We start from the raw sequence: 27,950 nt of genomic DNA on the forward strand, positions 1-27,950 counted from the left end.
GCCTGTGCAATTCAGAGGAAACGGACTACAGGCAGCTCCCAGTAACTCCCAGGCTGAAACACCTCTCTCAACTGGATTGCCTAACTTGGACACGGACAATAATGAGGCCCTGGCTCAAAGCAAAGCGATGGCAGGTATTTCAGAGGTCCATGAGATGCAGTTCTGCCAGCAAGGCTACATTATTTATACCAGGTCATGAGAAATCCTCAAACAGCTGTAATTTGTGCTAGTGGAGTCACAGCACATGCCAGCCCACAGAAGGTGATAGCAGCAGTTACGCTGCTTTTTAATAACACAGGCTGAAGGAGCAAAGCCTGCTCTCCTCCAACACAGCTGCATCCCGGCTGAGTGTGGCTGATAAAGTACTGTCAACCATGGGCTTGTAAATTTTTCCCATCCCAAATGTGCTAGATCTGCAACTAAGTTCTATTTTAAAGCTCCTTCCCTTTTTAAAACTGAATTGCTTTAAGGCTTCCAGAATTGTGTTAAAGTTAGAAATCACTAGAATAAAGACCTGAAAATTGGCTTTCCATTTCCATTCCTCCTCCCCCGAGCTGTAACTGATTGACAAAAGTTATTAATACTTTCTGTGAAGTGTGCCTAACTTTCATGGTTAGTGTATAGAGAAGCAATGTTGTTGGGGTTGCTTAAATATTTTTAGTACTTACTAAGCAATTCTTTGATTTGGTATTTCTGAGCGAGAGTCTGCACATCATCCTGGAGCTGCAGGTCTTTCTCAATGACACTCCACTTATGCAACAGCAGCAAAATGTCTTTGTTTGAGAGAACGCTGTCGTTCACAGTGAAGCGACTCATCTCCTTGAAGGCCTCAGCAACTGTAGCACGATATCCCAGCACGGAACTGAATGTAGTCAAAAACTGAGCCAGTTTGGATAGATCTAAATTAGTCCTATAAAAATAAAAACAAACAAAATTGCCATGTAGTTTTCTGCATGCTAATTAATAAAATGCAGTAAGTACGGGTTTTTCCTCCTCACAGTCCCCTCCTACAGTTTTCTCCTGCAGTTCTCCACACACATACTTTTGTTTCTCAGGATGCCAGTAACAATTAATTCTGTTCCCACAGGATCTCCACTAGTGTCTGGCAGAACAGACCGTGCAACATAGCCTTTGCTCTCCTACTTGTAAAAACTAAAGGCATGTGGCACACAATAAAGAGGCCAGAGGTCCTGGAGCTTCACCTACACTTCTTCATTTTGCACGTATTTTCTAAATTTTGAGGAAATAAAAACAAACATGGATTTCCTAGGCTATGGGAATACTTGTCTGCATGAAGAGCTGCAGGTGTTATTACAAACACAAACAGAACTGGTCATCTATCCATTTCCTTACAACTCTCCCTGCTGCAGCTGCTGTGCATTGGCAGCTAAGTTCACTAAATCTGGAGAGAAGAGACTGACCCCTTCTTAACATCATCGCGTAAAACTCTGCACAATTTCTTCTTGTACAATTTGCAGACACAGTTCAGAAACTGAAGGGGAGAAAAAGCATTAAACTATCTGGAGATCAAGAAATTCCTCTAGCCTTAATAAATTTCAAACTGGACAGGGAATGACAAGCAAATTGATCAAAAAATATAAATAAAACAAACAAAAACCTCACCTAATGTGTTTGATTAATGTTATCAAAATGTACAGAAATTCATTTACAAGCTGAATAGGAAGAAACTTCCTCTTCTCCTGGGATTTTTTCTTGCTTTCTCTATTGCCTCCTACATTTGTGAGCCACAGAGTATGTGTTAAGGAAATGATTTTATTTAGCAGCTTGTTTTCCAGAAATCTGAAACAAAGAAAAAAACAAATATCCATTAGGAAGACAGATCCAGGGGGAAAACAGACGAGGAAAAATAGAAAAAAAAAGTGATCACATTTTTGTACAGAGGATGCAAGAAGAATATTCTTCAAAAGTACAACCAACTTTTTGACTTCCAACTTGTACCAAATTGTACCAAAGAGAGGTGCAAAACAGCAGGACAGGACTCAGCCCCAGTACCAGCTCCTGGGAACTGGATGCACTGTGCTGTTACCATTGTGGGGTTCTCAGTGGGGACTTGGTCAGGCTGATCACAATACCGATGACCTTGACACCTTGTGTGAACCTGCCAGGAGAATCTATGCCAAAAAGATGTGTGTGCATGCCTGCATGCATATATGACCACATATGTGAGGGAGAGGCAAGTGGAGGAGCAATGTTGTAACTTCCCTGTCATGCCAAGTACTTTGTCAGAGGTCCTGCAACAGGGCACGAAGTGTGGGTATTAGAAATGAAAGATTCATGTACACAATAACTTTTTTTTCTAATTTTTTCTATAGCCCTAAGTGCCAAACATCACAACCACCATCAGGCCATTTTTGTATGTCACCACTTGTTTTTATATTCAGTTGCATAATTATTTCCTGTGTGCACAATGGGATTGTTCTCATTTCACCTGTATTTCCCTAGTTACCTTTTCTCTAAAATATGTAGTATCCAGGTTAGGAGGCTGTGGTCTTGTATGAGCTCATAAGCAGCTTTGGTGACATGGGCAGCATTTTGTAGTATCTCCAGAATATGATTCTGAAACAGAAAATGTAATTTGTTCTTTCACGAAATCAGAATATAGTCAAGATATTATTATCAATCTTTGAGAAGTATACAATTAGCAATCTGGCTGGCATCCGGGATCTAATCAACTTAAAGATAAAATGTATTTCCAAACACCACGTGTTTTTAGCAGCCCCAGGGAACAAAAGACATTCTCTTTTTAAGGCTTTCATACACACAGACACTACTCTTAAAAAAAAGAAAGTCTTTAGTAGCAAGACAGCTTTCTGTATGTCAAAGATTCTCATATCTAACCAAGATACTCTTAACAGACTGGATTTCTCAGGGTGGATGTCTTTGGACATTACAGCTGCTTTCTTCTCAACTTTCTTCCAGCTAAAGCACTGTACAGATAACATGCTAGTTAGGGAATAAGCAGACCTAAATAAGCAAAGACCCTGATCATATGAGGAAAACTGAAGCTGCTGCAGTATTTTTTTTTATGAAGAAATAGAAATAAGACTGCACAGCCAGACCATCAGCTGATGAGAGTGACTGAAGTTCCATGATGGCAGTGATCTGTTCTATTCAGGAGCCAAGGATGTGACTGATTTAGACAAAAGTAGGCTTTTCCCTCCCCAGCACATACAAAATCAACACGGAACAGATTTTCAAGAGGGAAAGGGAAGAGTCAACTGCTCCTTTCTGCTTCATATTTGGTTAAGATCTCTTAATGGTGCAACTTATTTATTTATTTTTTAAAATATATATTCTTACCTGGGAGACCTCATCACACAAGGGACTGTTGAAAAACGAAAGGATGACATGGAAAATCCTCTGGTAGTCATAAAGCTGGTAGCAATGTTTATCACGCAGCCCTTCTCCGAGAAGTCTGAGAACCCACTCACGTTCTATTTTGTGCTGGAAGCCACAATAAAAATAGTTCCGTCAGACATTTAAAATATCTGCTCATAAAGCACAACAAACTGGTCCCCTGGGAATGCCAGCACAGTCTTAACAGCTTCTTCTGCACTACTCAACCTTTATCCCCATCAAATTTAATCAGTAACAACATCCATCAACAGTTACTCTACAGCCCAAATATGTACTGAAAAGCTTGAAAAGTTCCTAAGAAGTTTATAAACTGAAAAGTATCTAAAAAAAAAAAAAAGATTCCAAAAAATGTTTCTAAACTACCTCCACTGAACTCAACTTTAATAATCTACACTCAAACACGAATCAAGCTGCCTAGGACACAACATTCTGCTTGTTCTGCTATACAGTGCACAGCACAATTCATGATTTCATTACCTGCTATTATTAAAAAATCACAAAGAAACACAGAAAAAATACTTATTCAAATATAAAACAAAACTAAGAACTCAACAATTACCTTCCTTTAATTAACTAATTATGGAAGAATAAAATTTGTTTGCATTTTCATAGCTTTTTTTCTATTATTTTCAGAAGAATTAGTGGATACTTATGATGGGATTTGCATTACCTCAAAATCAAAACTGTAGAAAAGCTGAAAAAACCCTGGTACTTTCCTCAGGTCCAAGTACTGGTGTGACAGAAGGAATCTGTTTATCTTTGTATACATGTGCTCCTCTGTGAAGAGAAACAATGGTTACTGAGGAGGAGGACAATGTTCCCAATACACAACCACGCATAAAAATAAATGCAACCTGTATTTGCCAGTTTTTCAGCTCACTGTCAGAACAGCACGCTAATTACAGCGAGGAGGCCTTGTGCTCTGAGGCTGATTTTATTGTTGGCCATCCTACTGCTTCTCTTCCCCCAACCTAAGTTCATTCAGAATGTGCACACAGCAGGTTCTAAGATAAATATTCAACACGGCTCAGTTTTCAGCAAGTCCAATGTTACTTCAATGACAAAAGAGAAGCCTTCTGCAAAGTTAGAGGCAAATCTCTCCATGTTTCAAGCTTAAGACTTCACATCAGGCAGTCACCATTTTCAGTCTACAGATATACATCAGTACAAAAATCCCACACTTCTCTTGAAATACCAGAATCCCTCCAATTTTACTATTTGACACAAAGCATTGTCAATAGCAGGTGGGAGCAACTAGCACTACACTTGTCCCTGCTAGTAAACATCCATCCAAGCAGTGGATAGCAGAAGTGCTTTCTCCTGAGCCAGCCACAAGGTCTCATGAGGGAGGGAGGCACCTGCTCAGCCCCGACCTGGGATGCTGCACTGTGATGGTTTGGCTCCACGTGCAGACCTCTAGGGCACAACTTGAGCTGGGCCAGAGTAGTTGGAGGGGAAATTCAAACATGGAACCATTTTTTTTAATTTTTTTTTTTAGAGCTGCTAAGGTTTGGCCATTCCACAGGGTAAAACAGGCACCCCAGCAGAGGCTGCCTTATGAGCATGTTCAATCCAGTCCTATGCACGTTCACAGTCACCTCACAACTCTGTGCTATCAGCTCTACTCATGAAACATGAAAATACCCTATGAAAATTGTTACTGCATAAGTGAGAGTTATAAGCACAGAGTTATACATTTAAGTGTACCTTTGAAATACATGAAAACATACTTTATGGTTGCTGTGACTCTTACAAGCACCTCAGTCTCCAGGACATCATCCCATGCACATGCACTCTCTCCTCGTTAACGCGCCACAAGTTCAACACACAGTAGATTACCTGGCTTCAGCATCTGCTGTGCCACACGAGCGATGTAGAGGGTTAAAGAGAAGGTAAATCTGAGGTTCTCCTTCTGGATTCCATTTTGCACAGCATCCATGAGATACAGCAACTGCAGCACAAGAACCCAGGGGAGAAAAGCTTGAAACCGCATCCAAACAAATACAACAGGAGTGTGTGAATGCATAAATAAGTTTTTAGAATATTTCATAGGCAATAATCAAATATCAATTCCATTGGGATTTCCATTCCTACAAGTAAAAAACATAAGAATTTCTAGAACATTTTCCCTTTTTTTTTTTTCCCCACCCAGTGGTTACAGAAGGAGCAAACACAAAAGAGGACAAACAGTGGAGATGTAGACAGAGGATAAAATGCTTCTTTTGGCTCTTTTATCATGTGCAGGTAGACAGATGAGTAAGGCAGCACCTCTCCTGTAAGTGGCCATGACATAAAATGTCCAACTGACAAACAATCAACTGAGTTCAGACTCACCTGCCTCTGTTCTCGGAAGCGAGCCCCTTCCAGATGAGAACGAAAAGAAGACAGAACAAAATATGCTGCTGCTCTCATGTTGGCATCGTAGCTGCTAAGTGCAGCCACTGTTAGGCCCAGGGCATTGACTTCGACAAACTTGTGACATGCCACTACACACTCTGTAGGAGAAGAGGGGAAAAAAGAAAGAAAAACATTCAGCACGTCATACTCACACGTCACAGGGTATGTAACAGCACTATAATCCTTAGCAAAACCTCTCCGCATAAACGCCAATTTCTAGATCTACCCTTACAAACTATTACTTCACCACAGCTGCATAAGCTGAAGGCGCCTTCAGCTAACAAATCATCCTGCAAATTACTCTGCAAGAATTCTTCACCCGAGCTGAAATTAAGGCGGTTACCCTCATTTATTTGAGACAGATACAAGTATGCCTGGGAGATCATGCAAAGTTAGAAGTAAATTCTGTGAACACACATCATAAATCTCACTGTTTCAGGAAAGCTAAGTGCAAGAAAGAACAAGGAAAACTCTCTTCTACAACCGTTTTCTAGGCATTTGGTGCCTGAAAGAAAGACCAGCACAGCCAATGGAAAACCTACCTGCATTAAAGAGCTTCTGTACTAGAATGGATAGGAGAATAATATCTAAATAAGCCATAAGCCACAATAAAAATAGGGAACTGTGATCATGCATGCACGAGCAATTCTGCTGGTAAGGCATGTTCCTACTGAAGTACTGAGCTGTACCCCTCTGTCCTTCTAAGACAGAAAAAATCCAGCAATGAGCAGTAAGCAGCCAGATTAAGAAAACACACCCTTGAATCTAGCATTTATCTTCCATACAGCTTTGTCACCAGAATGTGGAGTTTCTTATTTAAAGGCTGTGTGTTTTGAGGAGCGCCGCTTCTGCTCACTGATGGCTAGAAATGACTTGACGCAAAACCTCCAGATTACGTCCTGTCCTACTACCTAGTGTATGCCATTCACCAGTACTGGAACAGAACGGCACCTTGCTTGTATTTTGCCAGCTCAAGTGAAAATGTATGGAGGTTCTGAGTTCAGCAATCATTTTCATGCAATTTCTTGCAATTCACACTGAAGACCAAGAGGAAGTTTTGGAGAAATAAACATTCCTATTTAAGAGGCTCTAGCCTTCAGACAAGTTCCTATATTTGGTCCTCTGATTTCCTTCCCAATCACCACACACATATGCCTAATACATTTCAAAAATATATATTAAAAATAAAAAAATAAAAATCACAGATTATTTATGCCCCCGCAGCAGCAGCTGGGCTATTTCCCTGCTGCCAGAACTCCTCCTCCTCTCTCTGCCTGGCAGTTTCACACCCAGCTCCTCTAGTTAGGGGACAGGTCTCCGCCTCCCTGCACTGCCTCCCACCCAGCAAGCTTTGACATGGCCAATGCAAAAGCATCACTGAAGTGCAGTACCAGGTCTTTTCAGTAAGTGGTTTTAGCAATTATTTCAGTACTAGGAATTACTGTACACTTCCCTGCACCGCTCCTCACTAAAGCACATCCACTTTAACTGTCGTAGTTCAAAAACAGCTCAGCCATTCTCCTAGGGAGCAAAAAGATGCCTGGTTTGTTAGGATGGCACTCCTCTCATCTCACCAGAGCTCGTACAGATAAAGCTCCACCTCCCTCTCCTTTCAGGAACTGGGCAAGGACAACACCCAACCGCCAAAAGGAGCGTGTAACAGCACGTAAATGGAAAACGTGAATAATTCCATGCAGTGATATCACAGAGAAGTCCAAGGTCCTTACTACAGCAGTAAAGTTCAAGCTGCTCACAGAGAGATTTATTTAGAAAAGTTTCTTCCACTGCAAACACGCACTGGAAATATTTTCCATCCAGCTGACCTTCGAGAGTGTGCTCAAAAACTAACTAAGCTAAAATAACAAGCTATTATTAAAAAAAAAAAAAAAAAAGAAAAAAGCTAATTCTATGTCTGTTTAAAGTACCTTGAGAATCATGATGGAAAAGCTTTCCACAAGATGCTTATCAGAGCTAAAGTTAGATAGAACTTGCTATCAGCCCAACTCCAGACTTAGTTTTTACTCACTGAGCATTAAACACTGTGCCCTAAGTCTGTGTTTATAAGTTCAGCAGTTATATAACATCTGTGCAGGACACTGTGCAGCCAGTACAAAGAGCGAATAAATAAAGAATTGGGGATTCCAAAAGCAGCTGACATGATGTAGGAGCACCACGGGACTCCAGCTCACAAATCATTTGTGCCCTCTAAAAATGCCCCTCTTAGGACACAGACTCTCACTGGGTGTGGAGTGATTCAGAGAAGTGTTTTTCCCCACCCCAGTTTACCACTCAGCCTATGCTGAGGGCTAAGGCTAAGGGCTCCTCCTGCGCGAGCTCCCTCAGCCCTGCTGCTGCTGTTTTGTAGCTGTCCTCGCTGTGTGACTGTACCACCAACACATCACCTCATCCCTGCCACCAATTAAACTGGTGGCCAGTGACAGCATTATGCACTTTTTCAGCTATTACACATAGGTCCAAGAGAGCCTGGCTTGCTCATGCTCTTCATCACTAACAATCCCAAACCCAGCATTAACTGGATTGCCTAAAATCCACCCTACTGCAAAATACCTTGTAGCTTTGGTATTTTTTCCTCAGTAAATTAGAACATGAAATTATAAAGAGCAGACTGGAACTATACCTAAATAAATGCTAAGAACACACAAAACAAGTACCATACTATAAGGGTTTAGGTGAACAAAGTAAGACTCAGTTTGATTTCACTACTAATTGCTCGTGATGTTATTATTGTGGAAAGCAAAATCCAGTCTAACTACACGGTGGTTAGCCACAATCAACACAGAGAGGGCGCTGGTTAGGAAATTCCTTATAGTTGCCTCACTTTGATCTCCAAACAGGCAGCTGCATGTGAACAACAGCAGGGATGTCCATATGCACAGCAGTCATGTCAAACAAGGAAAGTGAGGCTAAGCAAACGGTTTTCAAGCACCGTGTAGATCGTATCAGATTTTCCAAAGCTAATAAGCACAGGCATGTTCATGATACACAGTGGCCCCACACATCTGTCTGATGGAAAATTAATTGGCTGAAGTTTCCCTATAAAATAAGTACAGCCTGTATCAGGTCACACCTCCAGTCGTTTCTCTCAGCATCCCTCACAGAAAGTCTCTCTGGTTAAGAAACCACCTCATCCTTCCTCACGAAGGGCAGCTTCCACCTTGTGCCCAGAGCACTCCTCTGAACGCTGCAGGGCATGTTCTCCAACCTGTCTTGTCTCTGCCCAGCTCCCGTTGAGAACATGGCTGAAAGTAGGTGATTATTGCTCCTAAAAATTCAGCCACAAGGCAGCCCCATTTCAGAGCATTCCTATCAATTGCAGGTGGGGCACCATGTGCACCTGCAGAAGGCACCAACTCTCCAATGCCTTTTTTGCTCATCATGTTTCTGTGACACCAAAACTGGCACAGGATACAGCTCTACACAAGCACCAGAAAGTATACAACCTTCCAGCAGAGGATATTCTCTACTGGTTCATTTTACATTATAATTGTACTGTGCTGTACAGAATGATATTCCATAGATAACAGAATACAAATCTTTGTCTAGTTTTTAACTCTCCTAAGCTGTTTTTAGTTCCAGTTTAAAAATCTCTCATCATATTAAGCAGATCACTCCCTCTACACAGGGTTAGCCAACTATATTTGAAAGAGATACAAAGGAACACCTAGTCTTCTGAAAAAAAATTGGTTAGCATGCTGTACTGCTGTACCTACCCGAGTACCTAAGTTCCACTAGAAAGATAACCCTATTTAGAAAATTGCTTTAAAAAAAAAAAAAAGGACTTTAACAGTAATTATGTCCAGTTACTTTTTAAGCCATTCTTAAAATTACAATGCAATTCAGTAGATGGTTAAAGGATGTATATATTTTCTCTCCCCAGAACAAGGCACATGATTTCTTTGAAGTATTATCCCTTAGACTTTGAATAACAGAGCTACAGATGGAGCCATGCAGCTCCCACAGCAGAGTAAAAATAATTAAATAAAATATCAAAGAGGAGCATTCACTTTACCTGGTCTGGTCAATTCACTGAAGAGCTGAAGTAGAAAACAAGGATCATAGAAGTCATCGAGACTCTTGACATTTTCATCTCTATACAGTGACTCTTCCAACTCCTGAAACCAAATCCAAACCAAGATTGTGTAAACAATGACACTGTTTTCCAGTGCTTGGTTTCGAAGTGCCCCAAGCACTTCATCCCGTTATGCAGCAGCAAATACTAAACCGTGTAAAATCTAATGCAACACAGACCAAGACACTCTTCATTTTATAGTTGGCTTTCACCATCAGGGTTCCAAAACCAACAGAAGAGATACAGAAAGGTGTTATAAAACTATATGAAAGACTAAAAAGCCCACTGTCAGCCAAACCTGGCACAGTCAAATTGAACAACTGTTAAGAAGTCAAATTTTGATTTCATTTATACATGGCAATCTTTGCAATGCTCCACAATTACACCTACAGACAAGATGTGGCATATTTATTTATTTTTCAAATGAGTTACAATATAATGTTTAATTTCAGACAAAAAGAAAACACATTGAGTAAAGTGCTCTAATGCCAGCCCTTTTATTAATTTTAACGCCACTCCTGAGGCAAACAAATTGCAAGATATTATATGAATGCAAAAAAAGAAAGGACTAACTTAAAGGTTCTTTTTCTACAGCAAAAGAAGGTAATTCAGCAGTTTGAACCACAGCACCTCTGATGGCAGAAGATGGCGATGCTGAGGGAAAGACAGAACTGTCTTCATCATCTTTTCTCGATCCAGCAGACACAGAATCTCCTCCATGGTTGGCTGCTGCCATAGTGACTTCCCTAGACTCTTGCAAGTCTTGTGATGCTCCACAGCAGCTGGACCCCACAGCAGGTTTCTTAAACATTGTTAAAAGTAAAGACATTAGTCAACAGGCTGATAGCACTGAGCAAAAAGCAATTACAGAGGCTATAAATTAGTATTTAAAATTTCCCTTCACTTGTACTCATTAACATGTGAGAACTTGAAACCAGAACTAGTTTCCCTGGCAACACCTTTTTCATCCATCTCAAAGCTTTTCAAATTCAGTCTGAGGGTGTCTCATTAACTATTTCCTAACCTGTTAATCCAAGTCAGAACTTACATTCTCACAAAAAAGGCTTTTTAACTTACCTGCATTTATAGCTTAAATATGATAGCAGCTGCATGAAAATACAGTGAAAAAGATCTGGTCAGAGAAAGTTGTCTCAAATGCGACTTACATTTCAAAACAGCATCACAGTGCTTCAATAAAACAAAACTCCTTACTCTCCTCCTCTGAATTGCCCCTTATATCCCACTTATTTTGCTATTGTGATTAAAGTGCTATCGATATTGTTATTTACTACATGGGTACTGCCAACATCATGCTTCTCTGTCAGCAAGGCAACCAGAGGGATGGCTGTTAGGCTTCTTATCATCCAGAACCTGAAGGCTCCCATCTGTAGCACAAGCTGGACTCTACTGGGTATTTACTTTTCCTGAATGTGCTCTCTACTCAAACACTTCAGTGCTGGGATCAGGTCTAGCCAAGTGTCTGGCTACCAATTCACTTCAGGATACCGTACAAAATTGTTCCTCCTTTAAAAAGGCTAGAAAAGTTTGGGGCCCTAATTACCTCTGAAAATAGTCTCCTCCTATCTTAACACCCTCCCATTTGCAAACACTTTCAGTGAAGATTTATGCAGCACACAGCTGTTGCCAAAGTCCTTACTTCTGGAAGCCACTTCAATTCCCTGCTAACGAGAACCTTCATGTACTATCCCCCATCACTGGCTGCAAGGATCATCTATACTCTTGGACAAAGCTAGGGAAGGAAATTAGCTTCATAATTCAGAGTCCAGTCCTGCTCCAACTGCCAGAGCTTGCACTCTTGCACAGCTGTTAATATTTCTGCCCATACCTCAAAGACAGAAAAGTGCATTTGAGCAAAGCAGAACAAAAGCATCAGCATCTGTAAGAACTAACCGCAGCTGACTTCCCTGTGGACTGATTGTACAAAGGGCCTGAGTAGGATTTTTTATACAAGACATGATTCTCTATTAAGAAGCACATTGGTGTATTCCAAGACTGCACAATAATGAGAGCTCCAGTCCAGAGTAGTATCAGACAAGGCATTCATACCATGCTAGGAGCCCAAATCTAACTACACATGTTTATGCAAGAGCTTACACATCACTCCTCCACTGGCATATTCCTCCCCTCTCCAGCAAAGCACCGTAACAGAATGCTGTGCACACAAGGGCAATGGCATCAAAAAGGGCAATGGTTGTGCTGAGTAGCAAGTCCTGTATCCCAAGAGAACAGGGAAGGAGTTCTACATTAACAATTTCTGTTTTCACCTTTGCTTGTGATGAAATCCCCACAGTAGGCTCTTACTATAGTGACAGAGGCACTACTGAAATTGAAATCCCATCACTGACCCTGCAGACACTCACACACCGATCTTTTTGTCCAAAAGTCTGGGCAACATAGGTATTATATTTTATCAGTCCATAAGAAAAATGTTTCCAAAAGCAACGTTCACCTCCAGGTCTGACCTTGCTCACTGTTTATCTCAGTTAAAAATAAGACCCTGGAAAAACGACAATTCTGAGGCTGCTTATTTGCAGATAATTAGTCAAACAAAGGAAGGTGGTCAACTCACCCGGACTTTATGAGACTTTGATTATTCTTCTCATACAACTGAAGCAGTAGCAGTATCTTCTGATCTAAAAAACAAAAACAAAATCCAAAGTCAGTCACCTATGAAGATGAAAAACAGATCTGGTAGGAAATACCTTTCCCAGGCTGACATACCTACAGTACTCAGCGTAGCCCCGTAGGCACCCAACAACACAGCAAGGTGACTGCTCTCACAGACAGAAGGGCTCAGTTTCACAACTGTCAGCAGTATATCCACCAAGGCCTCTGAAATAAACACACACAGGCTTAGGTTTGCTGCTCCCTCAGTTAGATGGTTTGCACAGAAATGCACACACACATATATGCTCTCTAAATGTATGTGCACACATAATTATGCATTTCAAATAAAGATCTAGCTCTATAAACAGCAAAACACCACATTTCCATGACTACACCAGAGGATGATCAGAAGGCATTCAATCCAAGGCAAAAAAAATGTGTTGAAGAAGTTAAAAACAATATTTCCAAGACAAACAAATGCTATTTCCTAAATGCTACATCTACAGGAATATAAAATAATCAAAACAAAATAGATCATAAAGACAAGGGCCTAAACGAACATGCTCTTGACACCAAGTTTCTTAATTACTGAAGTTAGCCTCAAATAATCCATCTCCATGCTCTACATAAATACATTCAGATGGTGAAACGCATACAGGATGCAGCAAAATCTATTAATTACTTTTAATTTCAACTAAATTTGTCACTTCATAAGAGCTTTTTGCTCTTTTCAGGTGATTTAGAACTTTGAAGTTGTTTACCTGTTGCTCACTGATATACACAAAATTTATCAAGATTTGCCCTGAGAATTGCCTACCCTTATACAGGTCCTTCAATCACCGAATCACAAAGTGCTGTACAGTGGGAAAAACTGAGGTGTATGTAGGTTAAATGCCTGGCCCAAGGTCAGGCAGTACTTCAGTTGGCAGAGACAAAGAAATAAAGCCAATCCTATGCAGGGACTAGGACCCAATTCACATTGCTTATGGAAGGAAAGCTCAAACTTTCATGAGGAACATCAAATATACATGGATTAAATTAACATTTTAGATGTAACTTGTAGAATGAACTTAAAACTTCGTGTTAACCTATTTAAAGGTCTTCCATCACACGTTTCTAACGGAACCTCTAAGTGCTTCAGTGATCTTACACTAACAGCTTCACAGAAACCAAAAAAATCAATTTGAGATTTCAACAGGATTAAAAAAAACACCTTAGCAGCAGTTTTATAAAATGTAAGAGTTGTTTAAAACTGGCACCTACAAAATAGAGGTAGGATATAAAACTAAACGCTAATATTCTGCAATTGTTTAATAGCTCTGCAAATATATGTAGGTGGATAGGTTACTGGATGGGTAGAATATAATGTGAGAAAGACAAGATTACTAAATATAGTTAAAGGGAAGGAAGAAGAAAAAAAAAGATACCTCTTGTCTGGATGTTCGTGCCATCTTCTTCTCTTGACCTTAGCATGGCTGACAAAAATAGAGAGTGCTGCGTGACCATCATGTGAAGTTTGGAGAGCTTGACTAATCTCTGACTAAGTGAGGATTCTTCCTTGTATAATAACTGAATAGCAATGTTCAAGACTTTCAAAAACGCTTCATCTCTGTAGCGGTACCTTTAGAAGCAAAGATCACAGAACAGTCATACCCCAACCAAAAGGAAAGCTGCTTGAAAAAAAATGTTTAAGAACTCAGAACTTTTCAATGAAAGCAAATTTAATAAAACCACACGAAATTTTTAAAAAATGAAAATATGCACATCTTCCCCTTAGCCATTTTGAATGAATTCTTACTAGTATCTTATTTATCAAAAGGAAACAGGGTCAGGACACAGTCACACTTGTAGCTGCAATGAGCTTAACAAGGAATGAGAATTTTTCAGACTAACCCTTCAGACAGCAACCCTTCATATTAACACTTCTACCTACACAGAAGTTAAGATTATCCTGAACTACCCACTTCCTTTGACTTCTTATATTTAAATGGTTCACATTTAAAGCGAAAGATCCGATTCTGTTTTCATATGAACTGAATTCAAGAAATACCTCAAATTAAAACGAGATATATGGGCATAAAGCTTCTTCATGCCAGTTGAAAAGAAGCCAGTCCAGCTACCTAGTCAGCCACGTCAGTTACACAAACCAGAGCACAAAACACAAATCTGCCTGCAGCAGTGCAGGTTCAGGCTCCCACCAGGACAGTGGTTGAGCTTTTATTGGCATAAAAGCATGAGAAGCAAGGAGCATCAAATTTGGGTGAATTCAACGGAGACGGCGTGTTTCCAATATAAGTAGGACAAGGCCAAATGAACAGAACAGCATCTTTGGTGCTTCTCAAAATCACTTACTTGAGTCCCGTCTTCACAAGGTTGTACCAGTCATCTGGGTCCACTTCTTCAACAAAGCGCTGTGCATGCAGTATACAAAAAGATATTTACATTTAGCATGTAGAATTTCTACAGAACCAGCAATTTGTTTCATGTACACACTAAAAACAGGCAAGCCAAACACTTAGGTGGGACAATCAAAGGATAACAGGGAAGAAAACCCTTGGACACAACAATCCTGGTTCAAATGAAACTGCAAGTCTGGTTTTGTTGGGCCTGGGAGAAAGGAAGCATACTGGCTGTATGTAATTAAAGAGCAAGCTGGTCTCTAGGTACCAAAAAACCGAACCACCAGAAAGAGGTCAAAGGCTGCCTGGAGAGACCTTCAATTTTTACGTCCTACAAGGATTTGCTTACCCTACCCAATTAAAAAAAATACAGCAGTACAGAGGGAATGATCGAGTAGGTGTGCTTTATGATCACTCAGTTGCGTTTCTGCCATTGAGTTCAGAAGGCATGGCATGTGGGTCTTGTCAGAAGCACACCTCTCTTGTCGCTCTTTATGTTTTTCTTTAAAACATCCATCAGCAGCCTTCGGTTTTCAACTCCACAACACCTCGAACACTGATTTTCAAAGAGCACTGTTAGCAGAAAGCTATCATCAAGAACAACTCAAAACTGATTTGCATAAAGGTCTGGCAGGACAAAATTAAGTCTGTACAAGCTATTAAAAGCCCACAGAAGCCATAATCTCTGAAACAAAAAATAAAACCCAAGACACAAATACAAAAGCACTGTAACATATATCCACACAGTCACAATTTTGGATGCCGGCAGTGGACATAAGAAGCCTCACCAGCAATTCTTCTAGCCTCAGCAGCATTGACCTTTCCACTTCTTGCTTGCTTTCCTCTTTATTGTTGTTGTACATGGCAATTAATCCCTTCATGCAGGCTGCTAACAGGCTTCTCCTCCAGGAATTCAGCTCTTCAGAGTTTTCAAGCACTCTAGATACAGCATCTGCCACCATCCAACTGTGGAAACACAGACTTGCATTCATACATATCTACCACAATGCTTTATGACACAAATTTAGTCATGGAACAGGACAACTGGATTTGCTTACCTCTCGTTATTTCCTGCTTTCTCCAGAGCAGCAGGAAGCTGGTCAATAAGCTTTCGCAGCCCTTTGCTTTCTGCAGATGGCAACAACTTGGAAAGAACTTGCAGTTTCAGAGTGACCTCGTGTGATGTTTCGGTGTCTTGAAATACACTGGAGAGCTCTTTCCACAGAGCTTTTCTCAGGACAGGTATAACAGCTGAGACAACTGGAGGGGGCACAGATTTCACAGAGCGTGTTAAGCAACAACAGATTTTTAATTACAAAAATTCCAAATTAATTCTCTAATCAAGCCCCAGATTACTTAGTTTCTAACTGTTATACCACAGTATCTGCTAAAGTGCTACAGAGAAGTGCACTCTGTAATAGCATCACTAGAAAGTACTTTGTATATACAGCAGATAACCACTTGCTACACAGCTGACATATTAAACATGGGAAAACTACATAAAAAACATGGAAAAATTCAAAAGGGGGACAACTTCACAATAAAAAGCCTTGTCCTTGCTTATCAGCAAGGATGAAATCCTTACCAGTTCTCTCTGCCCATGGACTTGTAGGAATTTTTATCTCACGTCAACAGACACCTAACAAGTACCTTATAAATCAACTCGGTTTGCTAGCGGTTTCCTATACTTCCTACACCAAACCACATAGGAAAACATGAGAGATTTTTCACATGTGCTAAGTATTAAGGGTTTCAAAAGAGAAAACCAGGCAACAGCAACCGAAATAGCACTTTGCTTCAGTCTAACATCAAAGCTTCACTACAGTCCTTTACTTTTTATATTGGGAAAGTGTTTTAAAAAAAAAAAAAAAAAAAAGAATAATTAGATGTAATTAACTTCTATGAGCTCTACTTGTTGTGCAGAGGATCCAAGATTTTAAGGCCAGAAGAGCTTACACTGAGAATTTGGCCTTCTGAATCAAAACAGGGATGAGTTGTGGCTTTACCTGTGGAGGGTCGGGTGAAACCACACTGGTCTCTGCATTGCAAATACGTATTAATGAGTGGAAGAAAGCTCTCCATGTTCTTCCTCAGGTACTTTTCAGTGTCACAGCTTAGACACCACAGCTCGAACTGCAGCAGGTGAGTTCTGCAGTGCTTTATCAGCGTGCCCACAATGGCAAGGCAGGTTTCTGACCCCTGGTTAAGGCAGTAAACATGCACCTCTACAGTGACCATGTGTGCAAATACTGGCTCGCTTTGGAGAGCATGAAGGAAAACTTTCTCCAGGTCTTTACTGGCTGATGCTGACATCAATATCCCCAAAGCTTTAATGTGCTCTGTTGATAGCAGTAGTTCTCCTCGTTGGGGTTGCCTTTGGTAGCTCTCTGTGAGGAGCTGCACCAAAATTTGTCCATACAAACTCAGCTGCTTTCCTTTTTTAGGGGATTTTTCAGATTTCTGAGTAGTCAAGATCATCTCAGGAAGCTGCAGCATGGTTAAAGTGATCTCCTTCAGCTGAGCTGCAGACATGTACACATGTAATTCCTGAAGAGCCTCCAGCTGGTGAGACCTCTTGGGAGAGACCTGTTTTCCTCCTTTCCCCACAGCGTGTAGCTCTTTCAAGACACTTTTCCCAATTGCTTCAAAATATTTCAATAACACATGTACGTTATCCATGCTCTGCAACATTGGGGCACCTGTCTTCAACAGCTGGAGCACACCAGAATTTACATGAGCTGACAGGAGTTTCACAGTGACGGGGTTTAAACTGTGCTGAGGAAGAGAACGTTGTTCTAAAGCCAGGAACCAACTCTCCAGCGTAGGATGCTTGAAAATCAGCATGAGCATATCTTCTAGGGTCTGTAACAAATGGTTACAACAACATTACTGAATGGATGATTACAGATATAGAAAAAGAAAATCGTATTATCTGCCCATCTTCCAGAACATGTTTATTACAGTAACTGGACATGAAATTGCCTATTAACTGGTCAGAAGATAAAAATATTAATGAAATACAGGCATAGTATTACAATTCTTCTAACATCTGTGATGTGGGGGGTATGCCTTCACTGAGCATTTTCCACATCTAAACACATTTCCAAGGGAAAAACTGTTTCTTTGTTGATACAATCCTATCCTAATCTCTAAAAATCCATAGAACGTATGAAAGGAAAGAAAAATTAACTTTTCCCTACATCTTTCTCCCAGACCTTACCAGCAACTCTCTGCATTAACCTGTTTCCATTCAATACACCTCTGTGAAATATAGTATATGATGTCCTGTTCATTCCCTGCCCTTCTGAAGGCCTGGTAAAAGCTGTAGTAAGCTTCCACAAAGCAGCAAAATCCTATTTGAGCCCTTATACAGAGATCATGTAACAGACACACTTTAATCCTAACTGAAATCCCAGAAGTCCTCAAGACTTATCAAGTCACAGCACTCACAAAGCCTGATCCAGAAGAGTTTCCCTGTTCTCTGTCTCTGTTCATTAGCCAATTTCATGCTCTGGTGATTGGTGACAATGTATCAACAAAATCTGTGCTAAAATATCATTCAAATCTCAGATGATTTGCTTTAATAAACAGTTCAGTAAAACTTATGGATGAATAAATCAAATCAAAGTTTACTACCAGGTAAGCTTCTGGGCCATATATCAATGGGTTCTGTACCTTGTCATCTGAAGACTCCTCTGTAATCAGAGATTCCTCATCCATAAAGAGATCTGATGCATTCTGATGCTCTTTTTGTTTCTGCTGATTACCCAGCTCTATCTCATTTCCCCGGCACAACAAGCTGCTCAGCAGGTCCAAAAAGAAGTCAACAAGGCTGGGACCAGAAGTTTTACTAAGCTGTGAAAACACAGACATCTTAGAACTTGAGAAGAGAGGAAGATGGAGACAAAGACAATTATCTAACATGTAACAGAACAAATTAAGAACTTCCCAGATGACAACCTTTCCGGGGGAAGGAATTCCCCGCTGTAGAAACTTAATTTTAAGAAAATTCTCAGGGTGCTAGACAAATACTTATAGATTTTCATCTGTAAGTATTGGAAGTGTGACTTCTAATATAACACAGGCCAATGAATTTTATCTCCAAAAAGGCTTCTTAAACCCACAGTGCTATCACAACACATCACTCTTACATTGCCAAAGTCCTCCACTGTGGATTTCAGGTACAGCAACACATGCTTTACTCCTAATACAAGCTGTTCAGATGGGAGCTGGGAAGCCAAGTCTCTTAATTTTGTCTGGATATCATCTTCCAGCAAGGTACTGCTTCCTCTTGCATAGGCCTGCTTTAGCACAGTTGCAAACACAGAATCCGGGGCCAGAGCAGGTTCTTTGCATGCCTCTTTGCATTTTTTAAACTGTTTAAAAGGAAAAAAAAATAGGAGAAAATTAAAGGTGAATATTACCTAAAGTTTCTTTAGCTACCTGTTTTGTGTCCTGGATTGACAATCCAGGGTAGGACCCTTGTGCTCTGGCTTCACTTCCCAGCCACAGCAAAGACCTCTCCTGTAGTTAGAGAAATACCCTTAAATGCATTTGCGTCCCCCAATGGGATCAAGCAGTCATGATTAGCTGAATGTAAATGCACTTTGCAAAGAAAATGTAACCTTTATACACTGTGGGCTTTTTTGTTATACTGGCTCAAGCATTCAAGTAACTGCAGGTATTCCATACCACGGGTTCCTGAACTTGCTGGGGTATCCAGAGATTATAGTACTGGTTAAATTGGTAGAGTTGAGGATATTTAGAAACTTTCAGGGACTGCAGATCTTTATCATACAGCTGGAACATCAAGCAGAGGGAGAGGGCATCTCTCTGAGAGTGCAGAAGGTCAGTGAAAACAGCAACAAGATACTCTACGATGTGTGCTCCTGGAAAGGCAAAATAAAAAAAAAAAGACACCTCTGAAGTAATCTGCATAAACACACACACATGCACTAAGGCAACCCTCTTTCCTTGAGACCCGGACAACAAGCCTTAAAGCATTATTTTTAAAAGTACTGAATAGGATTAAAAGGTGTTTTTGACAAGCCAGACAAGTGTTCCAACTTCACTGAGGTATCTGTAGTAGTCCTTGGCAAAGTAAATAATCACCCTACTTCAAAATACATGCTCAGATGGGCCTATTTCCTCCCAGACAAGCATAAAACTTACTCTGTCCTTACTGCATTGTGCTAAACTTGCCTGCATTTTCATGGGTAATGACTCCAGCCCAGCACTACATAAGAGCAGAACTGATTTGTACTGGAGGGAATACACTTAGGTTAACACACACTAGTTAAATTTGGAGGATTTTATTTCAGAACTGTCAAAGTTCCACTTCAGAAGCTATTCAACAGCCAGATATACATTGGACTCAATGAGGTGAAGGCTAGCAAAGCCTGCTCTCAAGCCAACAGCTCCCCCTGTGACTTCACCAAATCCTTTCTGCCTCCAGCCATTGAAACCACCCTCCTGTCAGGATCCACATATCCTGTGTTTAAACACTGTTACTGAAGCACAGCTGTCTCAGGCCAAGATTATCCATGCAGGGACACTCTGCACTGCTCCTCAGTCCCTTCTGTAAAGGGTTTTCTTGTCTGGCCTGAGATTATTTGTTTCCTCCAGTTCCCTGCACCTCACCTGGGAAAGGTCAGCTCTCTTGCTCTCACCTAGACAGTTTGCTCTCCCACAATAAGAGCTCCCTACATTTTAATGGTAGTTTATGAAGTGCCCACATTTCCACTTCTTTTCCTACTCCAGGAACCAAGGAAGAGCTTATCTAGGGTCAGGAGAGAAGGACCCACCTCATAAGCCTCTCCTGAACAAGGAAAACCATGGAAATGTACCTCTTTCTGCTGGCAATGGTAATAATAAAAAGTTTTGTGGAGCTCACTGGGTAAGAACAATCCCACTTCCACTCGCCACTCCCATGAATGATACAGATAAACAAAAAAGTTTGTACCTGTTTCAGTTTCAGCCTGAAGCAGCAGTTTATTCCTGGCTTCTAACGCAGCAGGGACAACAGCACTGAACGGAAATGTTTGGATAATGGTATCTTCATTTAAAGTGAACCCGATTTCTTCATCTAGGCCATCACTATCCTCAACTAGGACATCCACCATATCAAGGACATCTATGGTGTGCAGAAAAAGTATAAGCAGAGGATTCAGCCTAAGTAGGTACCAATGGAAGTATAATCCAACACTTCAGGAAAACGAGGCTGCTTCTGAATACCCAAAGCAGAAAAGGGATAAAAGACAGGACAAAAGACACATTTGTCTAACAAAAATCATTCTTACAGTGCTCAATTTCAGGGTTTGCCATTTAACACCACTGTTCTGCTGACCGAAGGGAAGAGAAGAGGTGCATCAGCTGCTAAAACCACGATTGCATGAGCTAACGACTACCAGATCATCACGGTGACAGGAAACATGTATGGGCAAGTAGAAAGGGAGCAGCTACTTCCCTATAAAAAGAACAGCCTGGCAGTCCTTGAAGAGCTTTTCAGCTTGGTATAGACACAGAACCAAATCTTGGTCATGAAAGAGTTAACAAGAGATTGAACATATGAAAATAGTGTTACCATGTATTCTGTGGCTGGTAATAGAGCCAACTTAAGGCACCTGATCAGTCTGGGTCTGAGTGTTCAAGTACCTCAATTATCTTAAATTTATGTACTGCAAAAACCTACGCATGGACAGTTAGAGCAGAACAGCTAGCACATGGTAAGCTGGCTAACTGTCCACATCTGCAGAATTTTGATTTTGCCTGCAGTAGTACTGTGACTGGTCCCTGACAGCATGGGCAGCAAAATTCCAGCCACGTTAGTTAGAAAGCTCCTTGTGCACCCCAACCCTCTCCTCACGGATGAACGGAGATGAGCAGTCCCAGGGGAGGAAATGTAATAGCTTTCATTTTAGTCAGAAAATGCTGCTGCAGGACCCTGAAGAGAGATTTAAAATACTGCTAGAAAACCATAGCTGCATCAGAAATTACTTTGTTGGGCAAAGACGTAACTTTGCAGTTCAGACTTCTACTTTTGATACTAAATATAGCCAGAAGCCTAACTCCTACAAATATATACTGAAGCAAGAATTCTATGGTTATCACTCTTCAGTTTGCTTGACTACAGCTAGAAGATTTAGCACAAAGTCCCAGAGCACCCTGTTGTTGAGGGGATCGCCACATACCATCAATGTGAGAGATGGGGATGCTGACGTTATCAGAGTCTTGCTTAAACATATTAACTTGGAGCATGCTGGCCTCCTGGACAACGTCTGCCGCTTTATCTGTATATGGATAGGGGTTCGTCACAAGTTTCAGCAGGATCTGTTAACAAAGGTTGAGAGATAAATGTAAGTGCATAGGCTAGTAAGTCCACAGAAACCATGATTTGTTAAGACAGACTATGGGCTAAAAGCTCTTGGAAGCTAGGGAGGTTTTAGGAGAACAATTCCCATATGCTTCTGAGGGAATCTGCCTGTGGTTACCACTGCACGTTGGACTTGTGCCCGGTGGAAAATGAAAGGTCCTCTGCAATTTTGCAGCCGAAGTGCTACCACAGACTGAATCCCAGGGGAAGCTGTTATGGAAAGGAAGCACTGGGCATTTAACATCCTGCAAAGTAAACAGGAAACATCAACTTTTCTTGTAAAAGACTACCAGTTTCTGAGGTCTGATAATTTTGGAAGGTATTACTGTGTAAAGAAGAGGAGATAAAAGCTATCCCCCCACCCCAAACGCTCTACTCTTACATTAACAATCCTGTAATAACAACTTATCTTTCTAGATTTAGTTTTCCTCCGAATCACTTCACCCTCCTCCCACCCAAGACAAAGCTGTCAGCTCTGTGTAAAGAATTACAAGCACTGCCTTTCTCAGAATTCATTCACTGATCTCTGAGAGGTTTCTCAACAACAGCAACGAAATAATTAGTTTCCATTAATGCTATTCCTGGCATTGTTTATCCAGCTAATTTGAACAGTTGTTACCCTTTCCAAAAATTGAATCACTGCTTCCTTCTTGTCTTCTTTTGTATTATCCAAGTGTTCCAGCCAAATTGAAAGTTCCTTCCATGTGTACTCAAACACTCCACTGTCATGCAAAACCTGTCCAGAAAAACAGAAGGGGGTAAAAATTGATAAATAAAAATATAGATCTCTTTGTACTGCAAATTCATGCTTTCTTCTTGGAAAGAAATGAAGAGCAGGTGGTTGAAAAGAAGTAGCTGTCATTCTCACGCCCCCAGTCCAAGAGGCCTTATTCCTACTTATTAAGGCCACTCTAACTCTGTAACTGTCTCAAAATGAATGCATTTCTTCAAATGAAAGCAAACCTCCCAAGATTTAATCAGCTGGCCTCAGATTAACTATGGCCAAGGCTTCATCGTTGCTGTTTTGCTTACTGCTCTCCCAGGAAGAGCTGAGAGGTGAGGCATGAGTGGTTTACAGCTGATGAATGAAACCTGCTAAGCTCTGCCAGACACATGCAGGCTCTGTAGGAAGCGGGCAAGAAGCAGTCCTAGCAGCCGTGGGGAAGAGAACAGAGGTCTTTAAGAATGACCAAAGAGGCAAAACACGGCTTACTCCCTACTGGAAAAATCTGCTAACAGCAGCTTCTTCTTTCTGCTCCTGTCTTCTCAGAGCCTGTCCTCCTCTCAGCTGCTGTGTGCAGCACAAACCCTGCACAACTCTGCCTTGTTCCTGTCCTCACACAGATCACGCGTATGGGATGGATCCCACATGCACACTATTCAAGTTTGCTGTCAGCAGCTGTCCACCTGACAGACAGCAAGCATGTCACGATCTCACTATGAGCTTTCCTTCCTATGCATTTGGAAGGCAAGACTTCAACGAGCACTAGGGACACAGGAACCTACCACAGCACCACCTTACATGTACACTGGAAAGGAAGATCTCCCAAAGGCTAAGAGCCAGAAGGACTCCTGGGTCAACACAGCAAAGTCCTGCTGTTGTCAGCAGTCAGTCAGCACAAACACCACTGAGTTGTCTGGTCACAGAGCATTCATCCCTTCCACCTCAGCAAACCTTACTCTTGCTATTTCAGGGGAGCCAGCTGTGCTGCTTTAAGTGGGTTGTGCTTCTTTGTGACCCCAGAGTGTCGTTACAGTAAGGAAAAAAAAAAGGCCAGAACCATTAAAACAGCCTGTTGAGAGGCTACTGAAAACTTTTAATGGACTACAAAAGAAAAATCATTGCTAAATTAAATCAAAATCAGGCTATTTGTGCAGAAAAGAGTTGGGTGAATGGGTAAACAGAAAGTAAATGAACTGCAGGCCACGACCACTGCTCAGAGAGAAGTCTGGGCATACCTGTAGGTGGCTTGGGTGGGGAGGTAGACACAGTTTTACCACAGTCAAGTCCCAAGTGTTAACATATTTAGAAAAATTTGCCCACTTTTACCCTATCTAAATTCAGGCTCTTCTCTGAGACACCCAATGAGGAACTTGGCGAACCTCTGCTCCCGCTGTGAGAGAAAGGAGTAGGAGGAAGAGGAGGAGGAATGGCTGTCTTAAGGACCATCCAGATGGCAGGCAATTTGAACTACACAATGGTGTATCTGCCTGTCCCTCACTCCCAACAACAGACGAAACCTTGACCAGCTTCCAAACTCTGGCACCTACGTTGGATGCCTGAAATTATGCAGGATGAATCCATGCCTTTGTTTCTCCCCATACCCCAAATACAAAGAAAGCCATCACAGCTCATTTGCTCAATATTTACTCTGTGTACACCCCAGCAGCTATAAAAATAACACGTCTGCTTACAAGAATCTGACAGGATAATTCATTTAATGAGGAAAAAAAAGAAAAAGAAAAAAGATCCATTTTTAAATAACTCACTATTTTTGGCAGAGTCTCAAAATAGAAATACACTTGCAGCTCTTATGAAAACAGGCAGGAACAGAATGTGAAATCCAAAAACATGCTTTCCGATTATACAGCACGGTGTTGAAAAATAAGCAAAACACACTCATTAGCATCTATTCTTAGCAGCCTTTCTGCTGACATAACTGCCCTAACTTCACTGCTTCTGTCTTCTCTAAGAGAAAATGAAATGGACTGAAAGTAAAAGAGGAAACAAGAATGAGTCAGGCAGCCCACAACCCCACTCAGCAAAAGAATCCAAATACACGAGAAAAACTGCACTGGGTAGCTTTGGATTGAGATATTCTTCATCACTGCAAGACAAAGTTAACCTGCCTCTAATCTCCTGCAGTGATCAAAGGAACTACAACCTAATTAAATCACTCTAACTTTGGTTTAGCGTACTGGATGTTACAATTGGGCCCTGTAATTGAAGCTAAGTGCAGAAATTAAACGCGAGAAGCTATATAGATAAACTTATATGCAACTATAGTTACAGGACATTATGGTCAAGGCTCAGAACACCTTTTTAGGTTTGTTCTTAGGGAGAAAGAAAGCTTGTTTGGTTGGTTTTGTTTTTAATGTAGGACTATCCCTACTAAAAGAACTAAAAGATGCCCAGTCTTCTTGAGACTTGTAGTTGATAAGCACTTCTGAAAGTCAGATCTTTCCTACTTAAATGCACAGAAGTGGATTTAATTTCATTTTAAGACAAAAGCATTCCTTAAATCATAGCTTGATTCAGACTAACAAGAGTTTTATAAGGGCAGAGCAAACATAAGACTTGAGCAAGGCAAGAGTGACAAAGCGCAGATTAAATACATCAAGGTAAAAAAAAAAAAAAGAAAAAAAAAAGAAAAAAGATCAAAACTAATCTTTGCTTGATCAAATGTCTAGGCCATTGCAGGCACAAACTACATCGTAACATTTAACTCAGCCTAGGGGATGGACAAACACTGAAGATGTTTTTCTTACTGTTTCATCAACTGTTGCAGCAGATTCAGTTGACAGCATTTGCTTTCATAGAGTACTTGGCTAATAGGTTATAGCAATTTCCAATAACAGTCACAGTAAATGGAAAGAAGACTCTGTTGTCCACACAAGTACACAATAAACGTATCCACCTACTTTAAGGAAAAGTTCTTAGGATCTTGAAATTTCAGATGAATGGAATATAGTGAATATCCTGATATTTCAGATCAAACACTTACCTTGATAATCAGCTTTTTGGTTGAAATTTTCAGATGAGATTGGTTACTTGTAATGAACATTTTCATCAGTAAATAAAATACTGATTTTTCACCGGCTGTCTTTTCTGTCTCAGAGACATCCTGTAAGACAAATATAATAAAATTCCTTTGGTACTGCAGAACTGTACAGGATTATTTTACACTACAGCAGATATGTAAAAAGTATATGATTTTATAGACATGCCCAAAAGTAGCAAAGCCAGCAATTAATGGGATAATTGCATTCTGTGAACCAGGAATATAAGTATAATGTGGGTTTTTTTTGGAAAATGGGAGAAGAGAGGAGTAGCAGAAACACCAGCTAACACAAGAGTCCCAGATAAAGCCACCTTTCTCCACAATCATCCATTCTGCTTATATTTGTTATCCCCAGGAATTCAGATTTCCTAAAAGTAGTGTCTGAATAAGACAGTACCGTAACCATTTAAGAGATTGAACTTGACCCTCAAAGAAAGGAAAACAATACAAGTCACAGGGATGCTGAACACTATCCGAATATCAAATGACGATCCTCCAGCCATTTCCCCAAATCAGAAAATTCTTACTCTTGCAGTTCTCTGAGGACAACAAGAGCTGAAGGAACCCTGTCAGCCCTCTTTAGGTAGACAAAAATTTCTGTCCTTGCTAAAAACTCTTCAGCTCAGAAAGAATTCTTTACTAATGTTAAGTCTGTAATTTCTACCGGTGATACAAGAGTTACCCTCTAAAAGAACTAGACTGGGACTAGTTTAAAAGCAGGCAGTTCTGGATTTGAGGATTATGGGCTAAAGAAGCATAAATCTGCCTTGAAGTCTTACCTGTACTCTGAACCAGGCAAATTTATTTGCAGGAAGTTCCAATGCCACTTTCAGTATATGGTACTGCAGAACAGGGGGGACCTCCTCTCGGAGGCCCTGTTCAGTGACGATACCTGAGGTTTGAAAGCAATAAATTATCAACTTTTCAATATCTTACTGAGATCATCAGGAACACTACTAATCATTTAGGGTTTCAAAACACCACTCTGAGATAAAATGGCAATTCGTTAAGTTTCCAAACCATGAGACCTACACACACACAGACAAACCTATCATGGTTGGACAATCTAAGGCTGGAACCCAGCAGGAAGAGTCACACCAGCCCCCGGCACAAGCTATTGCTGGGGCATGAGAATACAAAATCTCTTCCATCAGTCTCAGCTACCCTGAAAAGCTGCGTCCTATAGGAAGCCAAGACCAAAGTATAGAATTTAAGTCAACAGCAGATCTTAATGCTTATAATATTACAATATTTTTAATAGGTAATTGAACTTCACATCTCTTCCTGCACCGCTCTCATCATCTGCTCACAACTGCTATGGCATAACACCACAACTATTCACCCTACAGGCCACAAAGTTGTGCAGAGACCCTCGCAGTGGGCTCCAAAAATTGACTTGCCCACACTTTGACTGCAGTCTGAGATCAGCTGTATAAAGCTTTGATGGCAGTGTACTTTTCATAGTCTGTATAGCACCTTTGTGGTCCACATCAGAGAAAGAACAGTAAACTTTAAAAAGTCAGCATCACATCAAAAGCCTAATCAACAGCAAGACCAAATAAAATAGTACCAGCTGTTTAATGCACACACTGATACAAGGCAGAAAAACATGCTGCCTTTGGAGAGCATGTTTCAATCAGGGCAAGGAACAACAGAACTCCCAAGCTGGAATCCAAAGGAGGGAAGTTTCATGATTAATTTACCCCACATCATTGTCTACTTTATCCTCTTTCATCAAAATAAATATCCAAGCTCCCTTCTGACACTTTATTTTCCAACTTAATTATTTTATTGTGTAACAAAACATACCATCAAAGAGATTTCTGCCTCACAAGAAGGTGTTCTGCCTTTTGTCCATTTTGAAAAAAAGCAGAGCAGTGGAAGAAATAAAGCGACAAACAGGA

At 40.7% G+C, this 27,950-nt stretch overlaps 1 protein-coding gene across 1 annotated transcript in view; it reads right to left on the reverse strand.

Annotated features, from left to right (window-relative positions):
• URB1 (URB1 ribosome biogenesis homolog) overlaps positions 1–27,950 on the reverse strand; it is a 46,276-nt gene that overhangs the window by 3,105 nt on the left and 15,221 nt on the right. Inside the window, exons 14-37 of the mRNA XM_027449198.3 lie at positions 26,826–26,938; positions 25,990–26,109; positions 22,884–23,000; positions 22,083–22,221; positions 20,855–21,025; positions 19,585–19,781; positions 19,044–19,268; positions 18,568–18,747; positions 16,899–17,754; positions 15,951–16,152; positions 15,681–15,858; positions 14,846–14,904; positions 13,921–14,114; positions 12,608–12,718; positions 12,456–12,519; positions 10,496–10,667; positions 9,806–9,908; positions 5,713–5,873; positions 5,218–5,329; positions 4,049–4,155; positions 3,322–3,465; positions 2,468–2,577; positions 1,624–1,800; positions 669–910 (exon numbers count right to left, since the gene is read on the reverse strand). Of these exons, the coding sequence (XP_027304999.3) occupies positions 669–910; positions 1,624–1,800; positions 2,468–2,577; positions 3,322–3,465; positions 4,049–4,155; positions 5,218–5,329; positions 5,713–5,873; positions 9,806–9,908; positions 10,496–10,667; positions 12,456–12,519; positions 12,608–12,718; positions 13,921–14,114; positions 14,846–14,904; positions 15,681–15,858; positions 15,951–16,152; positions 16,899–17,754; positions 18,568–18,747; positions 19,044–19,268; positions 19,585–19,781; positions 20,855–21,025; positions 22,083–22,221; positions 22,884–23,000; positions 25,990–26,109; positions 26,826–26,938 (4,254 nt within the window). The remainder of the gene's footprint in view (positions 1–668; positions 911–1,623; positions 1,801–2,467; positions 2,578–3,321; positions 3,466–4,048; positions 4,156–5,217; positions 5,330–5,712; positions 5,874–9,805; positions 9,909–10,495; positions 10,668–12,455; positions 12,520–12,607; positions 12,719–13,920; positions 14,115–14,845; positions 14,905–15,680; positions 15,859–15,950; positions 16,153–16,898; positions 17,755–18,567; positions 18,748–19,043; positions 19,269–19,584; positions 19,782–20,854; positions 21,026–22,082; positions 22,222–22,883; positions 23,001–25,989; positions 26,110–26,825; positions 26,939–27,950) is intronic.

Source organism: Anas platyrhynchos, chromosome 1 (genome assembly GCF_047663525.1).
Source record: "Anas platyrhynchos isolate ZD024472 breed Pekin duck chromosome 1, IASCAAS_PekinDuck_T2T, whole genome shotgun sequence".
Lineage (NCBI taxonomy): Eukaryota > Metazoa > Chordata > Aves > Anseriformes > Anatidae > Anas > Anas platyrhynchos.